The 24192-nt window shown below is 43.2% G+C and overlaps 1 protein-coding gene across 1 annotated transcript in view; it reads right to left on the bottom strand.

The window, feature by feature from the left end:
* The window catches only part of LOC128687076 (cell adhesion molecule Dscam1), a 422243-nt gene that overhangs the window by 387202 nt on the left and 10849 nt on the right, over window positions 1-24192 (bottom strand). The window contains exon 2 of the mRNA XM_070082112.1: window positions 21105-21283. Coding sequence (XP_069938213.1) covers window positions 21105-21283 — 179 coding nt within the window. The remainder of the gene's footprint in view (window positions 1-21104; window positions 21284-24192) is intronic.

Raw genomic sequence — 24192 nt, 5'->3', positions numbered from 1 at the left:
TGTGGACCAGGTGTTTACAGTGAAACATATAAGTGAACAGTATTTAGATAAGGCTAAAGAGGTCTTTGTGGCATTTATGGATTTGGAAAAGGCGTATGACAGGGTGGATAGGGGGGCAATGTGGCAGATGTTGCAAGTGTATGGTGTAGGAGGTAGGTTACTGAAAGCAGTGAAGAGTTTTTACGAGGATAGTGAGGCTCAAGTTAGAGTATGTAGGAAAGAGGGAAATTTTTTCCCAGTAAAAGTAGGCCTTAGACAAGGATGTGTGATGTCACCGTGGTTGTTTAATATATTTATAGATGGGGTTGTAAGAGAAGTAAATGCGAGGGTCTTGGCAAGAGGCGTGGAGTTAAAAGATAAAGAATCACACACAAAGTGGGAGTTGTCACAGCTGCTCTTTGCTGATGACACTGTGCTCTTGGGAGATTCTGAAGAGAAGTTGCAGAGATTGGTGGATGAATTTGGTAGGGTGTGCAAAAGAAGAAAATTAAAGGTGAATACAGGAAAGAGTAAGGTTATGAGGATAACAAAAAGATTAGGTGATGAAAGATTGAATATCAGATTGGAGGGAGAGAGTATGGAGGAGGTGAACGTATTCAGATATTTGGGAGTGGACGTGTCAGCGGATGGGTCTATGAAAGATGAGGTGAATCATAGAATTGATGAGGGAAAAAGAGTGAGTGGTGCACTTAGGAGTCTGTGGAGACAAAGAACTTTGTCCTTGGAGGCAAAGAGGGGAATGTATGAGAGTATAGTTTTACCAACGCTCTTATATGGGTGTGAAGCGTGGGTGATGAATGTTGCAGCGAGGAGAAGGCTGGAGGCAGTGGAGATGTCATGTCTGAGGGCAATGTGTGGTGTGAATATAATGCAGAGAATTCGTAGTTTGGAAGTTAGGAGGAGGTGCGGGATTACCAAAACTGTTGTCCAGAGGGCTGAGGAAGGGTTGTTGAGGTGGTTCGGACATGTAGAGAGAATGGAGCGAAACAGAATGACTTCAAGAGTGTATCAGTCTGTAGTGGAAGGAAGGCGGGGTAGGGGTCGGCCTAGGAAGGGTTGGAGGGAGGGGGTAAAGGAGGTTTTGTGTGCGAGGGGCTTGGACTTCCAGCAGGCATGCGTGAGCGTGTTTGATAGGAGTGAATGGAGACAAATGGTTTTTAATACTTGACGTGCTGTTGGAGTGTGAGCAAAGTAACATTTATGAAGGGATTCAGGGAAACCGGCAGGCCGGACTTGAGTCCTGGAGATGGGAAGTACAGTGCCTGCACTCTGAAGGAGGGGTGTTAATGTTGCAGTTTAAAAACTGTAGTGTAAAGCACCCTTCTGGCAAGACAGTGATGGAGTGAATGATGGTGAAAGTTTTTCTTTTTCGGGCCACCCTGCCTTGGTGGGAATCGGCCGGTGTGATAATAAAAAAAATAAAAAATATTTCTTATGGGGAAAATTCATTCGCATAACGATAATTTCGCATAACAATGAGCTCTCTTGCACGCATTAATATTGCTATGCGGGGGTCCACTGTATTAAAAAATATTTATTGTATTAACAAAATTGGCCACGCAACTGAATGAGTATGATCTTAACCATAAGATGCAACAACCATTAAATACTGAAGTAATTCAAGGAAAAAGATACATCTGTTTTGATCATAAAGATAACATGGTTATCAAAATTTCACAGCAACTATCCAACTAAATTTCACTCTCCACAGTCACTGAATTAAGAGGCAATTTCTTGAACATTTGAAGCTGTGCTGCTGAGGGTATTTAAAATTTATCCAAGCCATTAAAGGATGATGGGAATGGGATCAATAACTTGGTTCATAGCGTACCTGTACATTTCACTTGCTCCTTGTATCTTGTCCCCATTATCATGCACAAACATTCAAAATTGGAATCCAAGTGGATGATGGGTTCTTGAGTTATGAGCAAAGTAAAATTACAAGGAAGGAGGAACAAAAAAATTCCAGCAACCACTTAAAGGTCTCACTTCAGGAATGACCATTAACCCTTTGGGGGTCGACAGGTCCTCTCAGAGACTTGTTCTCAGGGTCGGCCAAATTTAAAAAAAAAAAAATTATTTTTTTCATATGAAAAGATAGAGAATCTTCTCCTGATCATAATGACACCAAAAGTATGAAATTTGATGGAAAACTTACGGAATTATGCTCTCGCAAAGTTAGCGGTTTCAATGATGTTTATGCATTGGCAATTTTGCCCACTTTGAGCCCTATTTTCGGACAATTCCAGTGTACTAGTTGACAAAAAATCATAACTATTTTGCTAGAACTCCATTTTTTCTATCGAATGAGTACAAGAAATCACACATTTACCGATTTCAACTATCCAATAAAGTGGTCAGAATTTAGCAATTTTGCAAAAGATGCCAATTTCCAAATAGTGTCCAGAATAAACAAGAAAGACATTCCTGGCACTAAAATAACAAGCTCTCTGTTTGTTAGTCACATCCCCAGGCCCCTCTTATATTTCTTTGGCTTTCCACTTTGAATTTTTATTCTTACAAAAAAAATAAGATTTACTGTTATGCAGACTACTGCATTAGTGTAGAAATGGTATAAATAATATCAGCGCACTTGTGAAAGAATATTAGACTCACCAGTTGATGTGTATTGGACGCTTGGCATGATTTGTTTACTTTTGAACTTTGGTAAAAATCGAACATTTCTGCTAGTTTGAGCTCAATTTCAAGGTACTTTTCATTGTAAAACCAGTCAAAATCATCTCAATTTCTGTAATATGTCTTCCATTCTATAAAATGAGACCAAGAAAACAAGAATACAACAATGAATACCATACAAAAATATAGTGCAAATTCGCTGTTTTAATCCAAAAACACGGTCAAAGTTTTTTTTTTTCTCATTACGCACTGTGTGCTGCAGGATTTTTTTTATACTGCGCACACTGACCACATAGACCCATTCTGACATATGTAGGCCTACCAGCTTTCTCTCACTAGATTTGAGGGCGCTAGAATTTAGGCATACTAGTATGTCAAAAACCCTGCGTCGTAAGACGTACTAGTACATCCGAAACCCCCAAAAGGTTAATATAACACAGCAATACAGTGATGATGTAGGACGCTGTGTCTGGTGGTGTAGCCACAGCTGCTGCCTCTGTGTACCCCAGCTTTGTTGTGTCAGGTGGTGTAGCCACAGCTGCTGCCTCTGTGTACCCCAACTTTGTTATGTCTGTTGGTGTAGCCACAGCTGCTGCCTCTGTGTACCCCAGCTTTGTTGTGTCTGGTCATGTAGCCACAGCTGCTGCCTCTGTGTACCCCAGCTTTGTTGTGTCTGGTGGTGTAGCCACAGCTGCTGCCTCTGTGTACCCCAGCTTTGTGTCAGGTGGTGTAGCCACAGCTGCTGCCTCTGTGTACCCCAGCTTTGTTGTGTCAGGTGATGTAGCCACAGCTGCTGCCTCTGTGTACCCCAGCTTTCTTGTGTCTGGTGGTGTAACCACAGCTGCTGCCTCTGTGTACCCCAGCTTTGTTGTGTCTGGTGGTGTAGCCACAGCTGCTGCCTCTGTGTACCCCAGTTTTGTTGTGTCAGGAGGTGTAGCCACAGCTGCTGCCTCTGTGTACCCCAGATTTGTTGTGTCAGGTGGTGTAGCCACAGCTGCTGTCTCTGTGTATGCCAGCTTTGTTGTGTCAGGTGGTGTAGCCACAGCTGCTGCCTCTGTATACCCCAGCTTTGTTGTGTCAGGTGGTGTAGCCACAGCTGCTGCCTCTATAACCCCGCTTCGTTGTGTCAGGTGGTGTAGCCACAGCTGCTGCCTCTGTGTACCCCAGCTTTGTTGTGTTGGTGGTATAGCCACAGCTGCTGCCTCTGTGTACCCCAGCTTTCCTGTGTCTGGTGGTGTAGTCACAGCTGCGGCCTCTGTGTACCCCAGTTTTGCTGTGTCTGGCGATGTAGCGACAGCTGCTGCTTATGTGTACCCCAGCTTTGTTGTGTCTGGTGGTGTACCCACAGCTGCTGCCTCTGTGTACCCCAGCTTTGTTGTGTCAGGATGTGTAGCCACAGCTGCTGCCTCTGTGTGCCGAAACTTTGTTGTGTCTGGTGGTGTAGCCACAGCTGCTGCCTCTGTGTACCCCAGCTTTGTTATGTCAAGTGGTGTAGGCACAGCTGCTGCCTCTGTGTACCCCAGCTTTGTTGTGTCAGGTGGTGTAGCCACAGCTGCTGCCACTGTGTACCCCAGCTTTGTTGTGTCTGGTGGTGTAGCCACAGCTGTTGCCTCTGTGTACCCCAGCTTTGTGTCAGGTGGTGTAGCCACAGCTGCTGCCTCTGTGTACCCCAGCTTTCTTGTGTCTGGTGGTGTAACCACAGCTGCTGCCTCTGTGTACCCCAGCTTTGTTGTCTGGTGGTGTAGCCACAGCTGCTGCCTCTGTGTACCCCAGCTTTGTTGTGTCAGGTGGTGTAGCCACAGCTGCTGCCTCTGTGTACCCCAGCTTTCTTGTGTCTGGTGGTGTAGCCACAGCTGCTATCTCTGTGTACCCCAGCTTTCTTGTGTCAGATGGTGTAGCCACAGCTGCTGCCTCTGTACACCCCAGCTTTGTTGTGTCAAGTGGTGTAGCCACAGCTGCTGCCTCTGTGTACCCCAGCTTTCTTGTGTCAGGTGGTCTAGCTACAGAAAGTGCCTCTGTGTACCCCAGCTTTGTTGTGTTGGTGGTCTAGCCACAGCTGCTGCCTCTGTGTACCCCAGCTTTCCTGTGTCTGGTGGTGTAGCCACAGCTGCGGCCTCTGTGTACCCCAGCTTTGCTGTGTATGATGATGTAGCGACATCTGCTGCCTCTGTGTGCCGAAGCTTTGTTGCGTCTGGTGGTGTAGCCACAGCTGCTGCCTTTGTGTACACGAGCCTTGTTGTGTCTGGTGGTGTAGCCACAGCTGCTGCCTCTGTGTACCCCCGCTTTGTTGTGTCAGGATGTGTAGCCACAGCTGCTGCCTCTGTATGCCGAAGCTTTGTTGTGTCTGGTGATGTAGCCACAGCTGCTGCCTTTGTGTACACGAGCCTTGTTGTGTCAGGTGGTGTAGCCACAGCTGCTGCCTCTGTATATCCCAGTTTTGTTGTCAGGTGGTGTAGCCACAGCTGCTGCCTCTGTGTACCCCAGCTTTGTTGTGGCTGGTGGTGAAGCAACAGCTCCTGCCTCTGGGTACCCCAGCTTTGTTGTGTCAGATGGTGTAGCCACAGTTGCTGCCTCTGTGTACCCCAGCTTTCTTGTGTCAGGTGGTGTAGCCACAGCTGCTTCCTCTGTGTACCCCAGTTTTGTTGTGTCAGGTGGTGTAGCCACAGCTGCTGCCTCTGTGTACTCCTGTTTTGTTGTGGCTGGTGGTGTAGCCACAGCTGCTGCCTCTGTGTATCCCTGCTTTGTTGTGTCTGGTGATGTAGCGACAGCTGCTGCCTCTGTGTACCCCAGCTTTGTGTCAGGTGGTGTAGCCACAGCTGCTGCCTCTGTGTACCCCAGCTTTGTTGTCAGGATGTGTAGCCACAGCTGCTGCCTCTGTATACCCTAGCTTTGTTGTGTCTGGTGGAGTAGCCACAGCTGCTGCCTCTGTGTACCCCAGCTTTGTTGTGTCTGGTGGTGTAGCCACAGCTGCTGCCTCTGTGTACCCCAGCTTTGTTATATCAGGTGGTGTAGCCACAGCTGCTGCCTCTGTGTACCCCAGCTTTGTTGTGTCTGGTGGTGTAGCCACACCTGCTGCCTCTGTGTAAGCCAGTTTTGTTGTGTCAGGTGGTGTAGCCACAGCTGCTGTCTCTGTGTATGCCAGCTTTGTTGTGTCAGGTGGTGTAGCCACAGCTGCTGCCTCTGTGTACCCCAGCTTTCTTGTGTCTGGTGGTGTAGCCACAGCTGCTGCCTCTGTATACCCCAGCTTTGTTGTGTCAGGTGGTGTAGCCACAGCTGCTGCCTCTGTGTACCCCAGCTTTCTTGTGTCTGGTGGTGTAGCCACAGCTGCTGCCTCTGTATACCCCAGCTTTGTTGTGTCAGGTGGTGTAGCCACAGCTGCTGCCTCTGTATACCCCAGCTTTGTTGTGTCAGGTGGTGTAGCCACAGCTGCTGCCTGTGTACCCCAGCTTTCTTGTGTCAGGTGGTGTAGCCACAGCCAGTGCCTCTGTGTACCCCAGCTTTGTTGTGTTGGTGGTCTAGCCACAGCTGCTGCCTCTGTGTACCCCAGCTTTCCTGTGTCTGGTGGTGTAGCCACAGCTGCGGCCTCTGTGTACCCCAGTTTTGCTGTGTCTGGTGATGTAGCGACAGCTGCTGCCTCTGTGTACCCCAGCTTTGTTGTGTCTGGTGGTGTAGCCACAGCTGCTGCCTCTGTGTACCCCAGCTTTGTTGTGTCAGGTGGTGGAGCCACAGCTGCTGCCTGTGTACCCCAGTTTTGTTGTGTCAGGTGGTGTAGCCACAGCTGCTGCCTCTGTGTACCCCAGTTTTGTTGTGTCTTGTGGTGTAGCCACAGCTGCTGCCTGTGTGTACCCCAGCTTTGTTGTCTGGTGGTGTAGCCACAGCTGCTGCCTCTGTATACCCCAGCTTTGTTGTCTGGTGGTGTAGCCAGAGCTGCTGCCTCTGTATACCCCAGCTTTGTTGTCTGGTGGTGTAGCCACAGCTGCTGCCTCTGTATACACCAGCTTTGTTGTCTGGTGGTGTAGCCAGAGCTGCTGCCTCTGTGTACCCCAGCTTTGTTGTCTGGTGGTGTAGCCAGAGCTGCTGCCTCTGTATACCCCAGCTTTGTTGTCTGGTGGTGTAGCCACAGCTGCTGCCTCTGTATACCCCAGCTTTGTTGTCTGGTGGTGTAGCCAGAGCTGCTGCCTCTGTGTACCCCAGCTTTGTTGTCTGGTGGTGTAGCCACAGCTGCTGCCTCTGTGTACCCCAGCTTTGTTGTCTGGTGGTGTAGCCAGAGCTGCTGCCTCTGTATACCCCAGCTTTGTTGTCTGGTGGTGTAGCCAGAGCTGCTGCCTCTGTATACCCCAGCTTTGTTGTCTGGTGGTGTAGCCACAGCTGCTGCCTCTGTATACCCCAGCTTTGTTGTCTGGTGGTGTAGCCAGAGCTGCTGCCTCTGTGTACCCCAGCTTTGTTGTCTGGTGGTGTAGCCACAGCTGCTGCCTCTGTGTACCCCAGCTTTGTTGTCTGGTGGTGTAGCCAGAGCTGCTGCCTCTGTATACCCCAGCTTTGTTGTCTGGTGGTGTAGCCACAGCTGCTGCCTCTGTATACCCCAGCTTTGTTGTCTGGTGTTGTAGCCACAGCTGCTGCCTCTGTATACCCCAGCTTTGTTGTCTGGTGGTGTAGCCACAGCTGCTGCCTCTGTATACCCCAGCTTTGTTGTGTGGTGGTGTAGCCAGAGCTGCTGCCTCTGTATACCCCAGCTTTGTTGTCTGGTGGTGTAGCCAGAGCTGCTGCCTCTGTATACCCCAGCTTTGTTGTCTGGTGGTGTAGCCACAGCTGCTGCCTCTGTATACCCCAGCTTTGTTGTCTGGTGGTGTAGCCACAGCTGCTGCCTCTGTATACCCCAGCTTTGTTGTCTGGTGGTGTAGCCACAGCTGCTGCCTCTGTATACCCCAGCTTTGTTGTCTGGTGGTGTAGCCAGAGCTGCTGCCTCTGTATACCCCAGCTTTGTTGTCTGGTGGTGTAGCCAGAGCTGCTGCCTCTGTATACCCCAGCTTTGTTGTCTGGTGGTGTAGCCAGAGCTGCTGCCTCTGTATACCCCAGCTTTGTTGTCTGGTGGTGTAGCCACAGCTGCTGCCTCTGTATACCCCAGCTTTGTTGTCTGGTGGTGTAGCCAGAGCTGCTGCCTCTGTGTACCCCAGCTTTGTTGTCTGGTGGTGTAGCCACAGCTGCTGCCTCTGTATACCCCAGCTTTGTTGTCTGGTGGTGTAGCCACAGCTGCTGCCTCTGTATACCCCAGCTTTGTTGTCTGGTGGTGTAGCCAGAGCTGCTGCCTCTGTGTACCCCAGCTTTGTTGTCTGGTGGTGTAGCCAGAGCTGCTGCCTCTGTATACCCCAGCTTTGTTGTCTGGTGGTGTAGCCACAGCTGCTGCCTCTGTATACCCCAGCTTTGTTGTCTGGTGGTGTAGCCAGAGCTGCTGCCTCTGTGTACCCCAGCTTTGTTGTCTGGTGGTGTAGCCACAGCTGCTGCCTCTGTATACCCCAGCTTTGTTTTCTGGTGGTGTAGCCACAGCTGCTGCCTCTGTATACCCCAGCTTTGTTGTCTGGTGGTGTAGCCACAGCTGCTGCCTCTGTATACCCCAGCTTTGTTGTCTGGTGGTGTAGCCAGAGCTGCTGCCTCTGTATACCCCAGCTTTGTTGTCTGGTGGTGTAGCCACAGCTGCTGCCTCTGTATACCCCAGCTTTGTTGTCTGGTGGTGTAGCCAGAGCTGCTGCCTCTGTGTACCCCAGCTTTGTTGTCTGGTGGTGTAGCCACAGCTGCTGCCTCTGTATACCCCAGCTTTGTTGTCTGGTGGTGTAGCCAGAGCTGCTGCCTCTGTGTACCCCAGCTTTGTTGTCTGGTGGTGTAGCCACAGCTGCTGCCTCTGTATACCCCAGCTTTGTTGTCTGGTGGTGTAGCCACAGCTGCTGCCTCTGTATACCCCAGCTTTGTTGTCTGGTGGTGTAGCCACAGCTGCTGCCTCTGTATACCCCAGCTTTGTTGTCTGGTGGTGTAGCCAGAGCTGCTGCCTCTGTGTACCCCAGCTTTGTTGTCTGGTGGTGTAGCCAGAGCTGCTGCCTCTGTATACCCCAGCTTTGTTGTCTGGTGGTGTAGCCAGAGCTGCTGCCTCTGTATACCCCAGCTTTGTTGTCTGGTGGTGTAGCCACAGCTGCTGCCTCTGTATACCCCAGCTTTGTTGTCTGGTGGTGTAGCCAGAGCTGCTGCCTCTGTATACCCCAGCTTTGTTGTCTGGTGGTGTAGCCACAGCTGCTGCCTCTGTATATCCCAGCTTTGTTGTCTGGTGGTGTAGCCACAGCTGCTGCCTCTGTATACCCCAGCTTTGTTGTCTGGTGGTGTAGCCACAGCTGCTGCCTCTGTATACCCCAGCTTTGTTGTCTGGTGGTGTAGCCAGAGCTGCTGCCTCTGTATACCCCAGCTTTGTTGTCTGGTGGTGTAGCCACAGCTGCTGCCTCTGTATACCCCAGCTTTGTTGTCTGGTGGTGTAGCCACAGCTGCTGCCTCTGTATACCCCAGCTTTGTTGTCTGGTGGTGTAGCCACAGCTGCTGCCTCTGTGTTTGTACCCCAACAAAACTATCGGATTTGCAAATTATTTGATCCAATTTTCCTTTACATATTTAAATTGTGCACACAACTTTTTATCTGTATGATCTATGCATGAGGGGAAGATGATGTTATGGTCATCGGAGGAGAAAGGAGCCATATTACATTGTTTGCCCTGACAATAAGGCATTATTAGCTGCTCTAGATCCCACTTCAGAGCAAAGCTTCTAGATGTGTTAGAATCCTCTTCAGTGTTAAGGCTCGCACCTAACCAATAACGCAGAATTCCTTAAGTAACTGTTCAAGTGTTAACTTTTTATCTACAGAGCTCCTCCAGCAATTTTTCTACAGTTTGTTCTTCATCATCATCTTCTAACAATCCATTTAAGTCATCTTTATGCATGTCATCTTTATGCACAAATCATCTTTATTCACAGATCATTTTTATGTGCATCTCACAGTCCTTGCCAGAGCCACTGTTTCTTTTCCCCAGCCCCTTACTAATGGAAAATCATAGACTTGTTCTCCAAAGAGATGCATAAATGACCTTGGCCTACATTTATAATTGACTGGGGCACTTCATCCCATGACATATTTATTTACACAAGTAAATCTGCAATGGCAAATTTATGCCAGAACCCTGACATGAGTCTCTCCAATGAGTCTTCCATTTTTTTGCAGGTGTAGTGGCACTTCATTGTCTCAAAAACCTCTCAATTCAATGGTTGCATCAAAGCTGTCAAATTTGGTGGTAAAATTAAATCCTTTTCATTTAGGTTCACAGATTGCAAGATATGAGGATGACTACAGGAACTGTCAATAGTGAGGATAACCTTGAATGTAAGCTTCTTTCTGGTCAGGTACATCTTCACTGCAGTCATCCATGCTGTCTTCTTGGATCATCAAATAACAAGCAAACAGGTTTTATTGACCTTTTAAAGCCCAGGGATTATTTGTGTAATAAATAAGCAAAGACTTACAGTCACAAAGAAGCAAAATGAAATGATTCTTGCTTGCTAATGAAAGTTCTTGACAATATACATATCAAACATTGCCCTGTCTTGTCAGCATTAAACACAGGAAGACAGTAACTGACTAGAGAACAATGTGCACCAAGTCAGCAGGTAAATTTCCAATGGTCATATAATGAGCTGGCACATACTCAGCCCTAAATGTGCTCAGCACTCAATGTATAATATTATAAAGGCACAGTTTTCATTGGGACATTTTCTGTTATTCTCCATGGGGAAGTGGAACAGAATTCTTCCTCCGTAAGCCATGTGTGTCGTAAAAGGCGACTAAAATGCCAGGAGCAAGGGGCTAGTAACCTCTTCTCCTGTAAACTTTACTAAAGTTATAAAGAAAAACTTTTGTTTGTCTTTTTGGGCCACCCTGCTTTGGTGGGATACAGCTGGTTTGTTGAAAGAAAGAAAGAAGATTTTCTGTCATCTGAGCACTCAGTGCAATGCCTTTCCTTGTGTCCTCCTCAATCCATACATTCAGTAATTTTTCTGTCTTATTTAACTGCACTGATCCGTCATTCTTATTTTCAGCACATCACAATCTGCACTAGACATTGCACAAACTCTTACTTTCTTGTTTTTGTTGAAATTTTTCAAATGTTTTATTTTATCAGACCAAAAGGGCAGGCACTGCTTCCAAGTACAGTGGACCCCCGCATAACGATATTAATCCGTTCCTGAGAGCTCATTGTTATGCGAAATTATTGTTATGCGAATGAATTTTCCCCATAAGAAATAATGGAAATCGAATTAATCCGTGCAAGACACCCCAAATTATGAAAAAAAAAATTTTTACCACATGAAATATTAATTTTAATACACACAAACTGAAAAAGGCATGCACAGTTACATGACACTTACCTTTATTGAAGATCTGGTGATGATTGATGGGATGGGAGGAGGAGAGATTCTTAGTGTTTAGAAGGGGAATCCCCTTCCATTAAGACTTGAGGTGTCAAGTCCTTTTCTGGGGTTACTTCCCTTCTTCTTTTAATGCCACTAGGACCAGCTTCAGAGTCACTGGACTTCTGTCGCACAACATATCTGTCCATAGTGGCCTGTACCTTTCGTTCCTTTATGACTTTCCTAAAGTGTTTCACAACAGTGTCAGTGTAATAGTCACCAGCACGGCTTGCAATAGCTGTGTTAAGGTAATTGTCATCAAAAAAGGTTTGCACTTAAAGCCACATTCCACACATTTCCTTAATCTTTGAAGTAGGCAACTTCTTCAATTTCTCTCTCCCCTCCTCCAAACCAGTTTCCTCAGGTGTGGCCTCTTGCTGTTGAAGTTGATCTAGCAGCTCATCAGTGGTTAGTTCTTCATTGTCCTCCTCCACCAACTCTTCCACATCATCCCCACTAACCTCCAACCCCAAGGACTTTCCCAATGCCACAATGGATTCCTCAACTGGCATAGGATTCCCAGGGTTAGCCTCAAACCCTTCAAAATCCCTTTGGTCTACACATTCTGGCCACAGTTTCTTCCAAGCAGAGTTCAAGGTTCTCTTAGTCACTCCCTCCCAAGCCTTACCTATAAGGTTTACACAATTGAGGATATTAAAGTGATGTCTCCAAAACTCTCTTAGAGTCAATTGAGTTTCTGAGGTCACTACAAAGCACCTTTCAAACAGAGCTTTTGTGTACAGTTTTTTGAAGTTTGCAATAACCTGCTGGTCCATGGGCTGCAGGAGAGGAGTGGTATTAGGAGGCAAAAATTTCACCTTAATGAAGCTCATGTCCCCATAAAGTCACTCTGCCACGTCTGTAGGATGACCAGGGGCATTGTCTAACACCAGGAGGCACTTGAAGGTCTAATTTCTTTTCAGTTAGGTAATCTTTCACATTGGGGGCAAATGCTTGGTGTAACCAGTCATAGAAAAAGTCCCTAGTGACCCATGCCTTACTGTTTGTCCTCCACAGCACACACAAATTAGCCTTGAGGATATTCTTTTGCCTGAACGCTCTGGGAGTTTCTGAGTGATACACTAATAAAGGCTTCACTTTGCAATCACCACTAGCATTGGAACACATCAACAGAGTAAGCCTGTCTTTCATAGGCTTATGTCCTGGGAGTGCCTTTTCCTCCTGAGTAATGTAGGTCCTGCTTGGCATTTTCTTCCAAAACAGGCCTGTTTCATCACAATTAAACACTTGTTCAGGTTTCAGTCCTTCCTTCTATGTACTCCTTGAATTCCTGCACATATTTTTCAGCTGCTTTGTGGTCCGAACTGGCAGCTTCACCATGCCTTATCACACTATGTATACCACTACGCTTCTTAAATCTCTCAAACCAACCTTTGCTGGCCTTAAATTCACTCACATCATCACTAGTTGCAGGCATTTTTTTAATTAAATCCTCATGCAACTTCCAAGCCTTTTCACTTATGATCACTTGAGAGATGCTATCTCCTGCTATCTGTTTTTCATTTATCCATACCAATAAGAGTCTCTCAACATCTTCCATCACTTGCAATCTCTGTTTCGAAAACACAGTTGAACCTTTGGCAAGAACAGCTTCCTCGATTGCCGTTTTGTTGGACACAATAGTAGCGATGGTTGATTGGGGTTTACTATACAACCTGGCCAGCTCGGAGACATGCACTCCACTTTCATACTTAGCAATGATCTCTTTCTTCATCTCTATAGTAATTCTCACCCTTATTCCTGTAGGGTTGGCACTAGAAGCTTTCTTGGGGCCCATGGTCACTTATTTTGCAGATAAAATCACCAAAAACACTGTAATAATACGAAATATTCCAACTGTATGCTTGGATGTTACCGCGGAGGCTGGCTGGTAAACAATGCCACCGGCGGAACATGTGAGGCTGGCTCAGGCCGCACATTAGACGCGTCTCAGACGAATAGCGTTGAGAGGGTTTTTTAGCGGTATGTGAGGCAAAATCTTAGCGATAAAATGTATCGGTATGCGGATTTAACGTTATGTGATGCCAACGGTATGCGGGGTTCCACTGTATATTTAAACTTTCACCTTTTTTTATACTGTAAGAGTTTCACTCTTATTCTCCTTTCTGACACCTCCATAACGACTTATATTCCTCTTATATGCCATGGTTTATATCCAGAGGGGTAATACCCTGATAATATTCATAACTGCTTGATAAACACAGAGTGGTACACACAACACTCCCAGAATAAAACTGCTACTACTCCTGCTGGGGGAGGGAGCAGTGGTCATGGTGACCCGCCTCTCCAAAGACTCAACTTAAGTCAGAGGAGAAATATCTCACTGTATGGACATTTACATACAGTAGACCATTATTTAACACGGTAGTTACATTCCTGAAAATGCTGTGTTAGGTAAAACCGTGCTAGATAAACTGAAGAACTTATGGGAAAATAGGGTTAAGTTCCTGGGAGCCCCAAAAAAACCGAAACAACTTTATTTTAGACCAACAGATCTTTCAAAAATAAAAGTGAATATGTAATTGTAGTTCACTGCCGTGATGTATTATTTTGTTTTTACTGCTTAAGATTACAAATGCAACAGAAATAATAGTATTTCTTACTTTAAATTGTGGGTGCTGGTGTTTGTGGATGATTGTGAAGAGAGTGGAGAGTTATGTTGTGGTCCTACTGGGCTGAGGTGGATGGTAGAGGTTCTGTTACTGAAGTCAATAGTTGTACTGGAGTGTGCATAAATTCTGTAATGGATTTCTGCTCTACTTTACCCTGCAGTACATTATAAAACTGATAGTAAGGCATCAGCTGCTCTAGACACCATGTCAGGGTCCTCTTCAGTGAAAAAGTCTTACATTAAGTCAGTCAGTAAGTCAGTCAGTCAGTCAAGTAAGTTAGTAAGTCAGTCAGCAGATCATTTAAGTCAGTCAGTAAATCAGTCAAGTGAAATTTGCTGATGACACCAAAATAGGCCATCCAATTCATTCTAATGAGGATATTAGAACACTCCAGGATGATCTGAATACACTGATGCAGTGGTCGGAGAAGTGGCAGATGCAGTTTAATATAGGAAAATGCAAAGTTGTAAATGTTGGACAGAAAAATAACCATGCCACATATAACTAAATAATGTAGATCTTAACCCTTTCAGGGTCGCCAGGCCCTCTCAGAGACTTGTTCTCAGGGTCGACAAATTTTCAAAAAAAAAAAAAAAAATTATATTTTTTCTTATGAAAAGATAGACAATCTTTTCCTGATCATAATGACACCAAAAGTATGAAATTTGATGGAAAACTTACGGAATTATGCTCTCGCGAAGTTAGCAGTCTCGACGATGTTTACGCATCGGCGATTTTGCCCACTTTGAGCCCTATTTTCAGCCAATTCCAGTGTACTAGTCGACAAAAATCATAACTATTTCGCTAGAACTCCATTTTTTCTATCAAATGATTACAAGAAACAACCCATTTAATGATTTCAACCATCTAATAAAGTGGTCAGAATTTAGCAATTTTGCCAATTTCACACAAATTTCAAAAGATGCCAATTTCCAAATAGGGTCCAAAATAAACAAGAAAGACATTCCTGGCACTAAAATAACATTTCCTCTGTTCATTAGTCATGTCCCAACGCCCCTCTTACATTCTTTTGCTTTCCACTTTGAATGTTTATTCTAATGAAAAATAGAAGATTTACTGTTATGTAGACTACTGCATTAGTGTAGAATTGGTATAAATAATATCAGCGCACTTGTGAAAGAATATTAGACTTGCCAGTTGACGTGTACTGGACGCTTAGCATTATTTGTTTACTTTTGAACTTTGGCAAAAATCGAAGATTTCTGCTACTTTGAGCTCAGTTTCAAGGCACTTTTCATTGTAAGACGAATCAAAATCGTCTCAATTTCTGTAATGTGTCTTCCATTCTATAAAATGAGACCAGGAAAACTAGAATACAGCAATAAATACCGTACAAAAATACAGTACAAAGTCGCTGTTTTAAACCAAAAACACTGTCAAAGTTTTTTTTCTCATTGCGCACTGTGTGCTGCAGGATTTTTTTTATACTGCGCACACTGACCACATAGACCCATTCTTTCATATGTAGGCCTACCAGCTTCCTCTCACTAGATTTGAGGGCGCTAGAATTTACGCATACTAGTACATCAAAAACCCTGGTGCATAAGCCGTACTAGTATGTCCGAAACTCTGAAAGGGTTAATATTACTGATTGCAAAAAGGATTTAGGAGTTCTGATTAGCAGTAATCTGAAACCATGACAACAGTGCATAAGTGTTCGCAATAAAGGTAACAGAATCCTTGGCTTCATATCAAGAAGTATAAACAATAGAAGTCCTCAGGTTGTTCTTCAACTCTATATATCCTTGGTTAGGCCTCATTTAGATTATGCTGCACAGTTCTGGTCACCGTATTACAGAATGGATATAAATGCACTGGAAAACATACAAAGGAAGATGACAAAGTTGATCCCATGTACCAGAAATCTTCCCTACAAGGATAAACTGAGGGCCATGAATCTGCACTCTCTAGAAAGTAGTAGAATTAGGGGGGATATAACTGAGCTGTATAAATGGAAAACAGGAATAAATAAAGGGGAAGTATATAGCATGCTAAAAATATCTAGCTTAGACAAGACTCGCAGCAATAGCTTTAAGTTGGAAAAATTCAGATTCAGGAAGGATATAGGAAAGCACTGGTTTGGTAATAGAGTTGTGGATGAATGGAACAAACTCTTGAGTACCGTCATATAAGCTAAGATGTTGTGTAGTTTTAAAGGTAGGTTAGATAAACACATGAGTGGGTGTGGGTAGGTGAGAGTTGGACCTGACTAGCTTGTGCTACTAGGTCAGATGCTGTGCTCTTTCCTTAAGTGAATGTGACCTAACCTGACTAGGTTAGCTTAAGCCAGTAGGAGAATTGGACCCGCCTCACATGGGCCAGTAGGGCTGATGCAGTGTTCCTTCTTTCTTATGTTCTTAAGTCAGTTAGTAAGCCAGTCAGTAAGTTAGTCAGTAAATCAGTTAGTAAGTCAGTAAATCACACAAACTCATATTTACCTCATTCTTTTTATGTGCACAAAGTGACGCTTCATTACGGCCACAGGCTATCTCTTGTCTAATATCTGTTTGTTTGTTTTTTTTTTTGGTTAATTCTAAGACTTAAACATTTATACCTTTCCTTGCCACTTTCAGCAACACTTGTATGCCTACTGGGTAATTAAAAGATCTCTCAATCCAAAAACATAAAAATAAACACAGCTAGCTCCTAGCAGAGAATGGTCCTACACGCATATGAACCGAAGACTGGGACAAGGGTGGTGGGGGTGGTGGAAGGCAGTGGTGGATTTCTGTAGGTCTCCCCTGTTGACTCAGTGGTCTAACCCACAGCCAGAAGTATCCCGCGGGTGACGCTCCAAATTTTTTTCCCCTCCCACAAACTGAACCGTGTTAAGTTAATTTTACGAAGTGTTGTACAAAACTGTGCTGCAGTTCTTCAATACTGCTATAACCAAAATGTGCTAAATAAACCTATGTTAAATAATGGTCTACTGTATCAAATGAGGCTATGGCTTTTTAGTTGCACTTTCAAATAGTACAGGTTGGCCATCACTAATCTGGCAATCAGTAATCCGGTTCCATCAGTAATCTGACACTAATTTCAGCTAGCATAATTTCAAATTTCTGGGGTTACCACACCAACCTGCTGCTACTGTTTGGTGGTGCTACTTGCTGCATAAGTCATTCCAATTTCTTTTTCTCCATTTGTTATAACCTGCTTACTTTTAGCCCTAGCCATGGTTCAAACAAATAAAATGTTTTTTGTTGTGTAAAGCACATACACCATACACTGTCCATAAATGATCAGGTGGCTTTGAAGCCACTGTTGGTCATCATGAGCTTAGCTCACTCATTTAAGCTGCGACTGGTAAATTTGGGCCTACATATGAGAGAATATGTCTGTGTGGTAAGTGTGCACTATATAAAAAAAATTCTGCAGCACATAGTGCATGGGAAAAAAATGTTGTTGGTGTAAAACAGTGGCTCTGCAGTGCTTTTTTTGTATGGTTTTTATGGTTATATTCTCATTTTTTGGTCTCACTTGATAGAATGGAAGATATATTACAGAAATAGACATGATTTTGATTGGTTTTCACGATGGAAAGTACCTTGAAATTGAGCTCAAAGTAGTGGAAATGTTCGATTTTTGACAATATTCAAGAGTAAACAAATGATGTCACCATTAAATACAGTGGACCCCCGGCACACGATGCCATCAGCATACGTTAAATCTGGCATACGATACATTTTAACGCAAAAATTTTGCCTTGCCACACGTTAAAAACCCCGCCACACGCGGTTTGTCCGGGACGCGTCCATGTGTGGCCTGAACTGCCCCGTGCGTGCCAGTGTTTACAAGCCAGCCAGTGTGCTCGCATCTAAGCTTACATTCAGTACATTCCATATTATCACAGTGTTTTTGGTGCTTGTTTCTGCAAAATAAGTCACCATGGGCCCCAAGAAAGCTACTAGTGCCAACCCTGCAAGAAAAAGGGTGCTAATTATACTATGGAAATGAAGAAAGAGATAACTGCAAAGTACAAAAGTACTAAAATAACAAGTTCTCTGTTCGTTAGTCACATCCTCAGGCCCCTCTTATATTTCTTTGGCTTTCCACTTTGAATTTTTATTCTTACAAAAAAAATAAGATTTACTGTTATGCAGACTACTGCATTAGTGTAGAAATGGTATAAATAATCTCAGCGCACTTGTGAAAGAATATTAGACTCGCCAGTTGATGTGTACTGGACGCTTGGCATGATTTGTTTACTTTTGAACTTTGGTAAAAATCGAACATTTTTGCTACTTTGAGCTCAATTTCAAGGCACTTTTCATTGTTAAACCAGTGACAATCATCTCAATTTCTGTAATATGTCTTCCATTCTATAAAATGAGACCAAGAAAACTAGAATACATCAATAAATACCACACAAAATTACAGTGCAAATTCGCTGTTTTAATCCAAAAACACGGTCAAAGTTTTTTTTGCTCATTACGCACTGTGTGCTGCAGGATTTTTTTATACCACGCACACTGACCACATAGACCCATTCTTTCATATGTAGGCCTACCAGCTTTCTCTCACTAGATTTGAGGGCGCTAGAATTTAGGCATACTAGTACTTCAAAAACCCTGGTGCGTAAGCCGTACTAGTACGGCCGAAACCCTGAAAGGGTTAAGAGCATCATACTGACCATTAACATAAGAACATAAGAAAGAAAGAACACTGCATCAGGCCTACTGGCCTATGCGAGGCAGGTCCAATTCTCCCACCGGCTTAAGCCAATGCCTTGACCTAGTCAAGTCAGACACATCATTTAACCCTTGAGGGTTTTGGTCGTACTAGTACGGCTTACGCGTAGGGGTTTTTGACGTACTAGTACGCATAAATTCTAGCGGCCTCAAATCTAGTGGGAGTAAGCTGGTAGGCCTTCATATGAAAGAATGGGTCTATGTGGTCAGTGTGCACAGTCTAAAAAAAATCCTGCAGCACACAGTGCATAATGAGAAAAAAAAAACTTTTACCATTTTTTTGGAATAAATCAGCGACTTTGCAGTGTATTTTCGTATGGTATTTATTGTTGTATTCTAGTTTTCTTGGTCTCATTTTATAGAATGGAAGACATATTACAGAAATTGAGATGATTTTGACTGGTTTTACAATGAAAAGTGCCTTGAAATTGAGCTCAAAGTAGCAGAAATGTTCGATTTTTACCAAACTTCAAAAGTAAACAAATCGTGTCAAGCGTGCAATACACGTCAACTGGTGAGTCTAATATTCTTTCACAAGTGCACCAATAATATTTATACCATTTTTTACACTAATGCAGTAGTCTGCATAACAGTAAATCTTATATTTTTTGTGAGAATAAAAATTCAAAGTGGAAAGCAAAAGAATATAAGAGGGGCCTTGAGACATGACTAATGACTAGAGGAAATGTCATTTTAGTGCCAGGAATGTCTTTCTTGTTTATTCTGGACCCTATTCGGAAATTGGCATCTTTTGAAATTTGTGTGAAATTGGCAAAATTGCTGAATTCTGACCACTGTACTGGATAGTTGAATTTCATAAATGGGTGGTTTCTTGCACCCATTCGATAGAAAAAATGGAGTTCTAGCGAAATATTCATGTTTTTTGTCGACTAGTACAGTGAAATTGGCCGAAAATGGGGCTCAAAGTGGGCAAAATCGCCGATGCGTAAACATCGCCGAGACCGCTAACTTTGCGAGAACATAATTCCGTAAGTTTTCTATCAAATTTCAAACTTTTGGTGTCTTTATGACCGGGAAAAGATTCTCTATCTTTTCATAAGAGAAAATAATTTTTTTTTTTTTTTAAATTTGGCCGACCCTGAGAACGAGTTTCGGAGGGGGCCTGTCGACCCTCAAAGGGTTAAGGGAGGAGCACGGCATCCAACCAAGTAGCACAAGCTAGTCAGGTCCAACTCACACCCACCCACACCCGCTCATGCATTTATCCAACCTACCTTTAAAACTACACAAGGTCTTAGCTTCTATGACGGTACTCAGGAGTTTGTTCCACTCATCCACAACTCTATTACCAAAGCAGTCCTTTCCTATATCCGTCCTGAATCTGAATTTCTCCAATTTAAAACCATTGCTGCGAGTCCTGTCTATATTAGATATTTTTAGCACGCTATTTACATCCCCTTTATTAATTCCTGTTTTCCATTCATGCACCTCAATCATATCCCCCCTAATTCTATGCCTTTCTAGAGAGTGCAGATTCAGGGCCCTCAGTCTATCCTCATAGGGAAGATTTCTGAAATACGAGAGCAACTTTGTCATCCTCCTTTGTACGTTTTCCAGTGCATTTATATCTATTCTGTAATACAATGACCAAAACTGCATAGCATAATCTAAATGAGGCCTAACCAAAGATATAAAGAGATGAAGAACAACCTGAGGACATCTATTATTTACATTGCTATGAAGCCAAGAATTCTGTTAGCTTTATTGCAAACACTTATGCACTGTTGTCTTGGTTTCAGATTGCTGCTACCCAGAACTCCTAAATCCTTTTCGCAATCCATAATATTAAGATCTACATTATTTAGTTTATATGTGGCATGGTTATTTTCCTGTCCAACATTTAGAACTTTGCATTTGTCTATATTAAACTGCATCTGTCACTTCTTCGACCATTGCATCAGTCTATTCAAATCATCCTTGAGTGCTCTAGTGTCCTCATTAGAATGAACTGGACGGCCTATTTTGGTTTTGTCAGCAAATTTGCTTATGTCGCTATTTATTCCCTCATCTATGTCATTTATGTAGATTGTGAACAACAAGGAGCCTTACACTTACCCCTGTGGAACACCGCTTGTGACATGCCCCCATTCTGATTTCTCCCCATTTATGCAAACTCTCTGCTGCCTATTTGTCAACCATGCCTCTACCCAGGAAACAATTTCTCCTCCTATTCCTTGTGCTTTAAGTTTTCTCAACAGCCTCTCATGTGGAACTCTATCGAAAGCCTTACTGAAGTCCATATACACAATATCATATTCAATACCATGATCTACCGCCTCAAATACCTTAGTGAAGAAAGTAAATTCGTAAGACAGGAACACCCCTTTGTAAAACCGTGCTGACATTCATTAATCAATTTATGCCTTTCAAGATGGCTATGAATTGCTTGGGCAATTAATGATTCCATAAATTTACCAACTACAGAGGTAAGGCTTATTGGTCTATATTTCAAAGCTAAGGGCCTGTCGCCTGCCTTATAAATAGGTATTACATCTGACATTTTCCACTTGTCTGATACTGACCATTAACAGAATGATACGTACCATTAACAGTATGATACTGACCATTAACAGATACTGACCATTAACAGTATGATACTGACCATTAACAGTAAGCTTAGCAGTGTAGTGTCTGGTGGCAGCAGCATTGGAAGCAAGACAGGTGTACTCTCCATTGTGCCGTGAGGAAATGCGGTCAATGACTAGTTGTGTCTGGTAGTCATCCAAGAGGCGGGTGGTGATTCCATCATATATGGGTACTGAACCTCCATCCTTCTCCCACCTGTGGACATTAAAAACCTATGTAAAAAAACAGCCTAGAGCTATCATTCAACTCCCCTTGTGGTTATGCTGCATGTGATAACATCAGACACACTGGTAGGAAGCAGCAAGGGACACTGATCGGAGAAGTGTCCTCAGTGATCGGTGCTTTGCTAAGAACTGTTCACGTTATACATAAATGAGAAGATTAGTTGAAGAGCCAGAAATGAACATGCAAGGATAAGGAGGGAGGCTCTGGTCACACTATTTTCTTGAAAGAAGCCCAAAATATTGGATAAAATGCCCTAAACATCTTCACTATCCCATAAACTAATACAGCCTCTTCTCACTTAACAACGGAGTTCCATTCCTAAGACCACATCGTTAAATGAATTCATCACTAAGTGAGGAGCATACTGTAATGGTAGTGAGTTTGTGTCAACCATCTTTGATATTGCTTTAATGCCACCTCTGCACCATTTATAACATTTTTGGTATATTTTTAAATGTTTATAGAGTAGTGTACTGTATACTGACATAAACAGAATTGAGGAAATCAGCTTTAATATACAGTGGAACCTCAAAAATCAAACTTAATCCGTTCCAGGAGCTAGTTCTAAATTCGAAAAGTCTGAAATTCGAAGTAATATTTCCCATAAGAAATAATGGAAATACAATTAATCCGTTCCAGAAACCCAAAAATATTCACACAAAAAATTTATAGAGATTAATTACAGTTTTACATACAACAAATACTATAGTTTTTAATTATGTATAGTAATACATATAAAATAACATTTTTACTTACCTTTATTGAAGATTGGTTATGGCATCTGGAAGATAGGGAGGAGGAGAGAGGGAGTTGGGGTTAGTGTTTGGAAGGAGAATCCCCCTCCATGAGGACTTCAGGTAAAGCCCTCTCTGGGTTTACTTCCCTTCTCTGTCTTTTAATGCCACTAGGACCAGCTTGAGAGTCACTGGACCCCTGTCTCACAAAATAACTGTCCACAGTCCTCTGTTTCTGGTGTGTGAAGGCTTACTCAGCCCTGTAACAACTTCAGACAGTATTACCCAGGCTGGCTCCTCCTCAGGAAAATTAGTGAATAGAAAAAGAAATAATAACAGACAAACAAACATGGTAGTAGGTTGGTAGACAGCAACCACCCAGGGAGGTACTACCGTCCTGCCAAGTGAGTGTAAAACGAAAGCCTGTAATTGTTTTACATGATGGTAGGATTGCTGATGTCTTTTGTCTGTCTCATAAATATGCAAGATTACAGGCATGTCTTGCTACTTCTACTTACACTTAGGTCACACTACACATACATATACACATTTATTCATACACACTCATCTGAGTTTTCTTTGATTTTATCTTAATAGTTCTTGGTCTTATTAATTTTCCTTTTATATCCATGGGGAAGTGGAATAAGAATCTTTCCTCCGTAAGCCATGCGTGTTGTAAAAGTCAACTAAAATGCCGGGAACAATGGGCTAGTAACCCCTTTTCCTGTAAAGATTACTAAAAAGAATAAGAAGAAGAAAATTGTCAAAGTGGGAAGTCTGAATGTGCGTGGATGTTGTGCAGATGATAAGAAAGAGATGATTGTGGATGTTATGAATGAGAAGAAGCTGGATGTCCTGGCTTTAAGTGAAACAAAGCTGAAGGGGGTGGGAGAGTTTCAATGGAGAGGAATAAATGGGATTAGGTCAGGGGTTTCAAATAGAGTTAGAGCTAAAGAAGGAGTAGCAATAATGTTGAAGGATAAGCTATGGCAGGAAAAGAGGGACTATAAATGTATTAATTCAAGGATTATGTGGAGTAAAATAAAGATTGGATGTGAAAAGTGGGTTATAATAAGCGTGTATGCACCTGGAGAAGAGAGAAGTGTAGAGGAGAGAGAGAGATTTTGGGAAATGTTGAGTGAATGCGTGGGGAGTTTTGACTCAAGTGTGAGAGTAATGGTGGTTGGGGATTTCAATGCTAAAGTGGGTAAAAATGTTATGGAGGGAGTAGTAGGTAAATTTGGGGTGCCAGGGGTAAATGTAAATGGGGAGCCTTTAATTGAGCTATGTGTAGAAAGAAATTTGGTAATAAGTAATACATATTTTATGAAAAAGAGGATAAATAAATATACAAGGTATGATGTAGCACGTAATGAAAGTAGTTTATTAGATTATGTATTGGTGGATAAAAGGTTGATGGGTAGGCTCCAGGATGTACATGTTTATAGAGGGGCAACTGATATATCGGATCATTATTTAGTTGTAGCTACAGTTAGAGTAAGAGGTAGATGGGAAAAGAGGAAGGTGGCAACAACAAGTAAGAGGGAGGTGAAAGTGTATAAACTAAGGGAGGAGGAAGTTCGGGCGAGATATAAGCGACTATTAGCAGAAAGGTGGGATAGTGCAAAGATGAGTAATGGGGGGGTTGAAGAGGGTTGGAATAGTTTTAAAAATGCAGTATTAGAATGTGGGGCAGAAGTTTGTGGTTATAGGAGGGTGGGTGCAGGAGGAAAGAGGAGTGATTGGTGGAATGATGAAGTAAAGGGTGTGATAAAAGAGAAAAAGGTAGCTTATGAGAGGTTTTTACAAAGCAGAAGTGTTATAAGAAGAGCAGAATATATGGAGAGTAAAAGAAAGGTAAAGAGAGTGGTGAGAGAGTGCAAAAGGAGAGCAGATGATAGAGTGGGAGAGGCACTGTCAAGAAATTTTAATGAAAATAAGAAAAAATTTTGGAGTGAGTTAAACAAGTTAAGAAAGCCAAGGGAAAATATGGATTTGTCAGTTAAAAACAGAGTAGGGGAGTTAGTAGATGGGGAGATGGAGGTATTAGGTAGATGGCGAGAATATTTTGAGGAACTTTTAAATGTTAAGGAAGAAACAGAGGCAGTAATTTCATGCACTGGTCAGGGAGGTATACCATCTTTT

The sequence above is a fragment of the Cherax quadricarinatus genome, chromosome 7 (genome assembly GCF_038502225.1).
Source record: "Cherax quadricarinatus isolate ZL_2023a chromosome 7, ASM3850222v1, whole genome shotgun sequence".
In the NCBI taxonomy this organism is placed as follows: domain Eukaryota; kingdom Metazoa; phylum Arthropoda; class Malacostraca; order Decapoda; family Parastacidae; genus Cherax; species Cherax quadricarinatus.
Note: the sequence above shows the minus strand (reverse complement) of the source record. Positions and strands in the feature narration are given on the sequence as shown.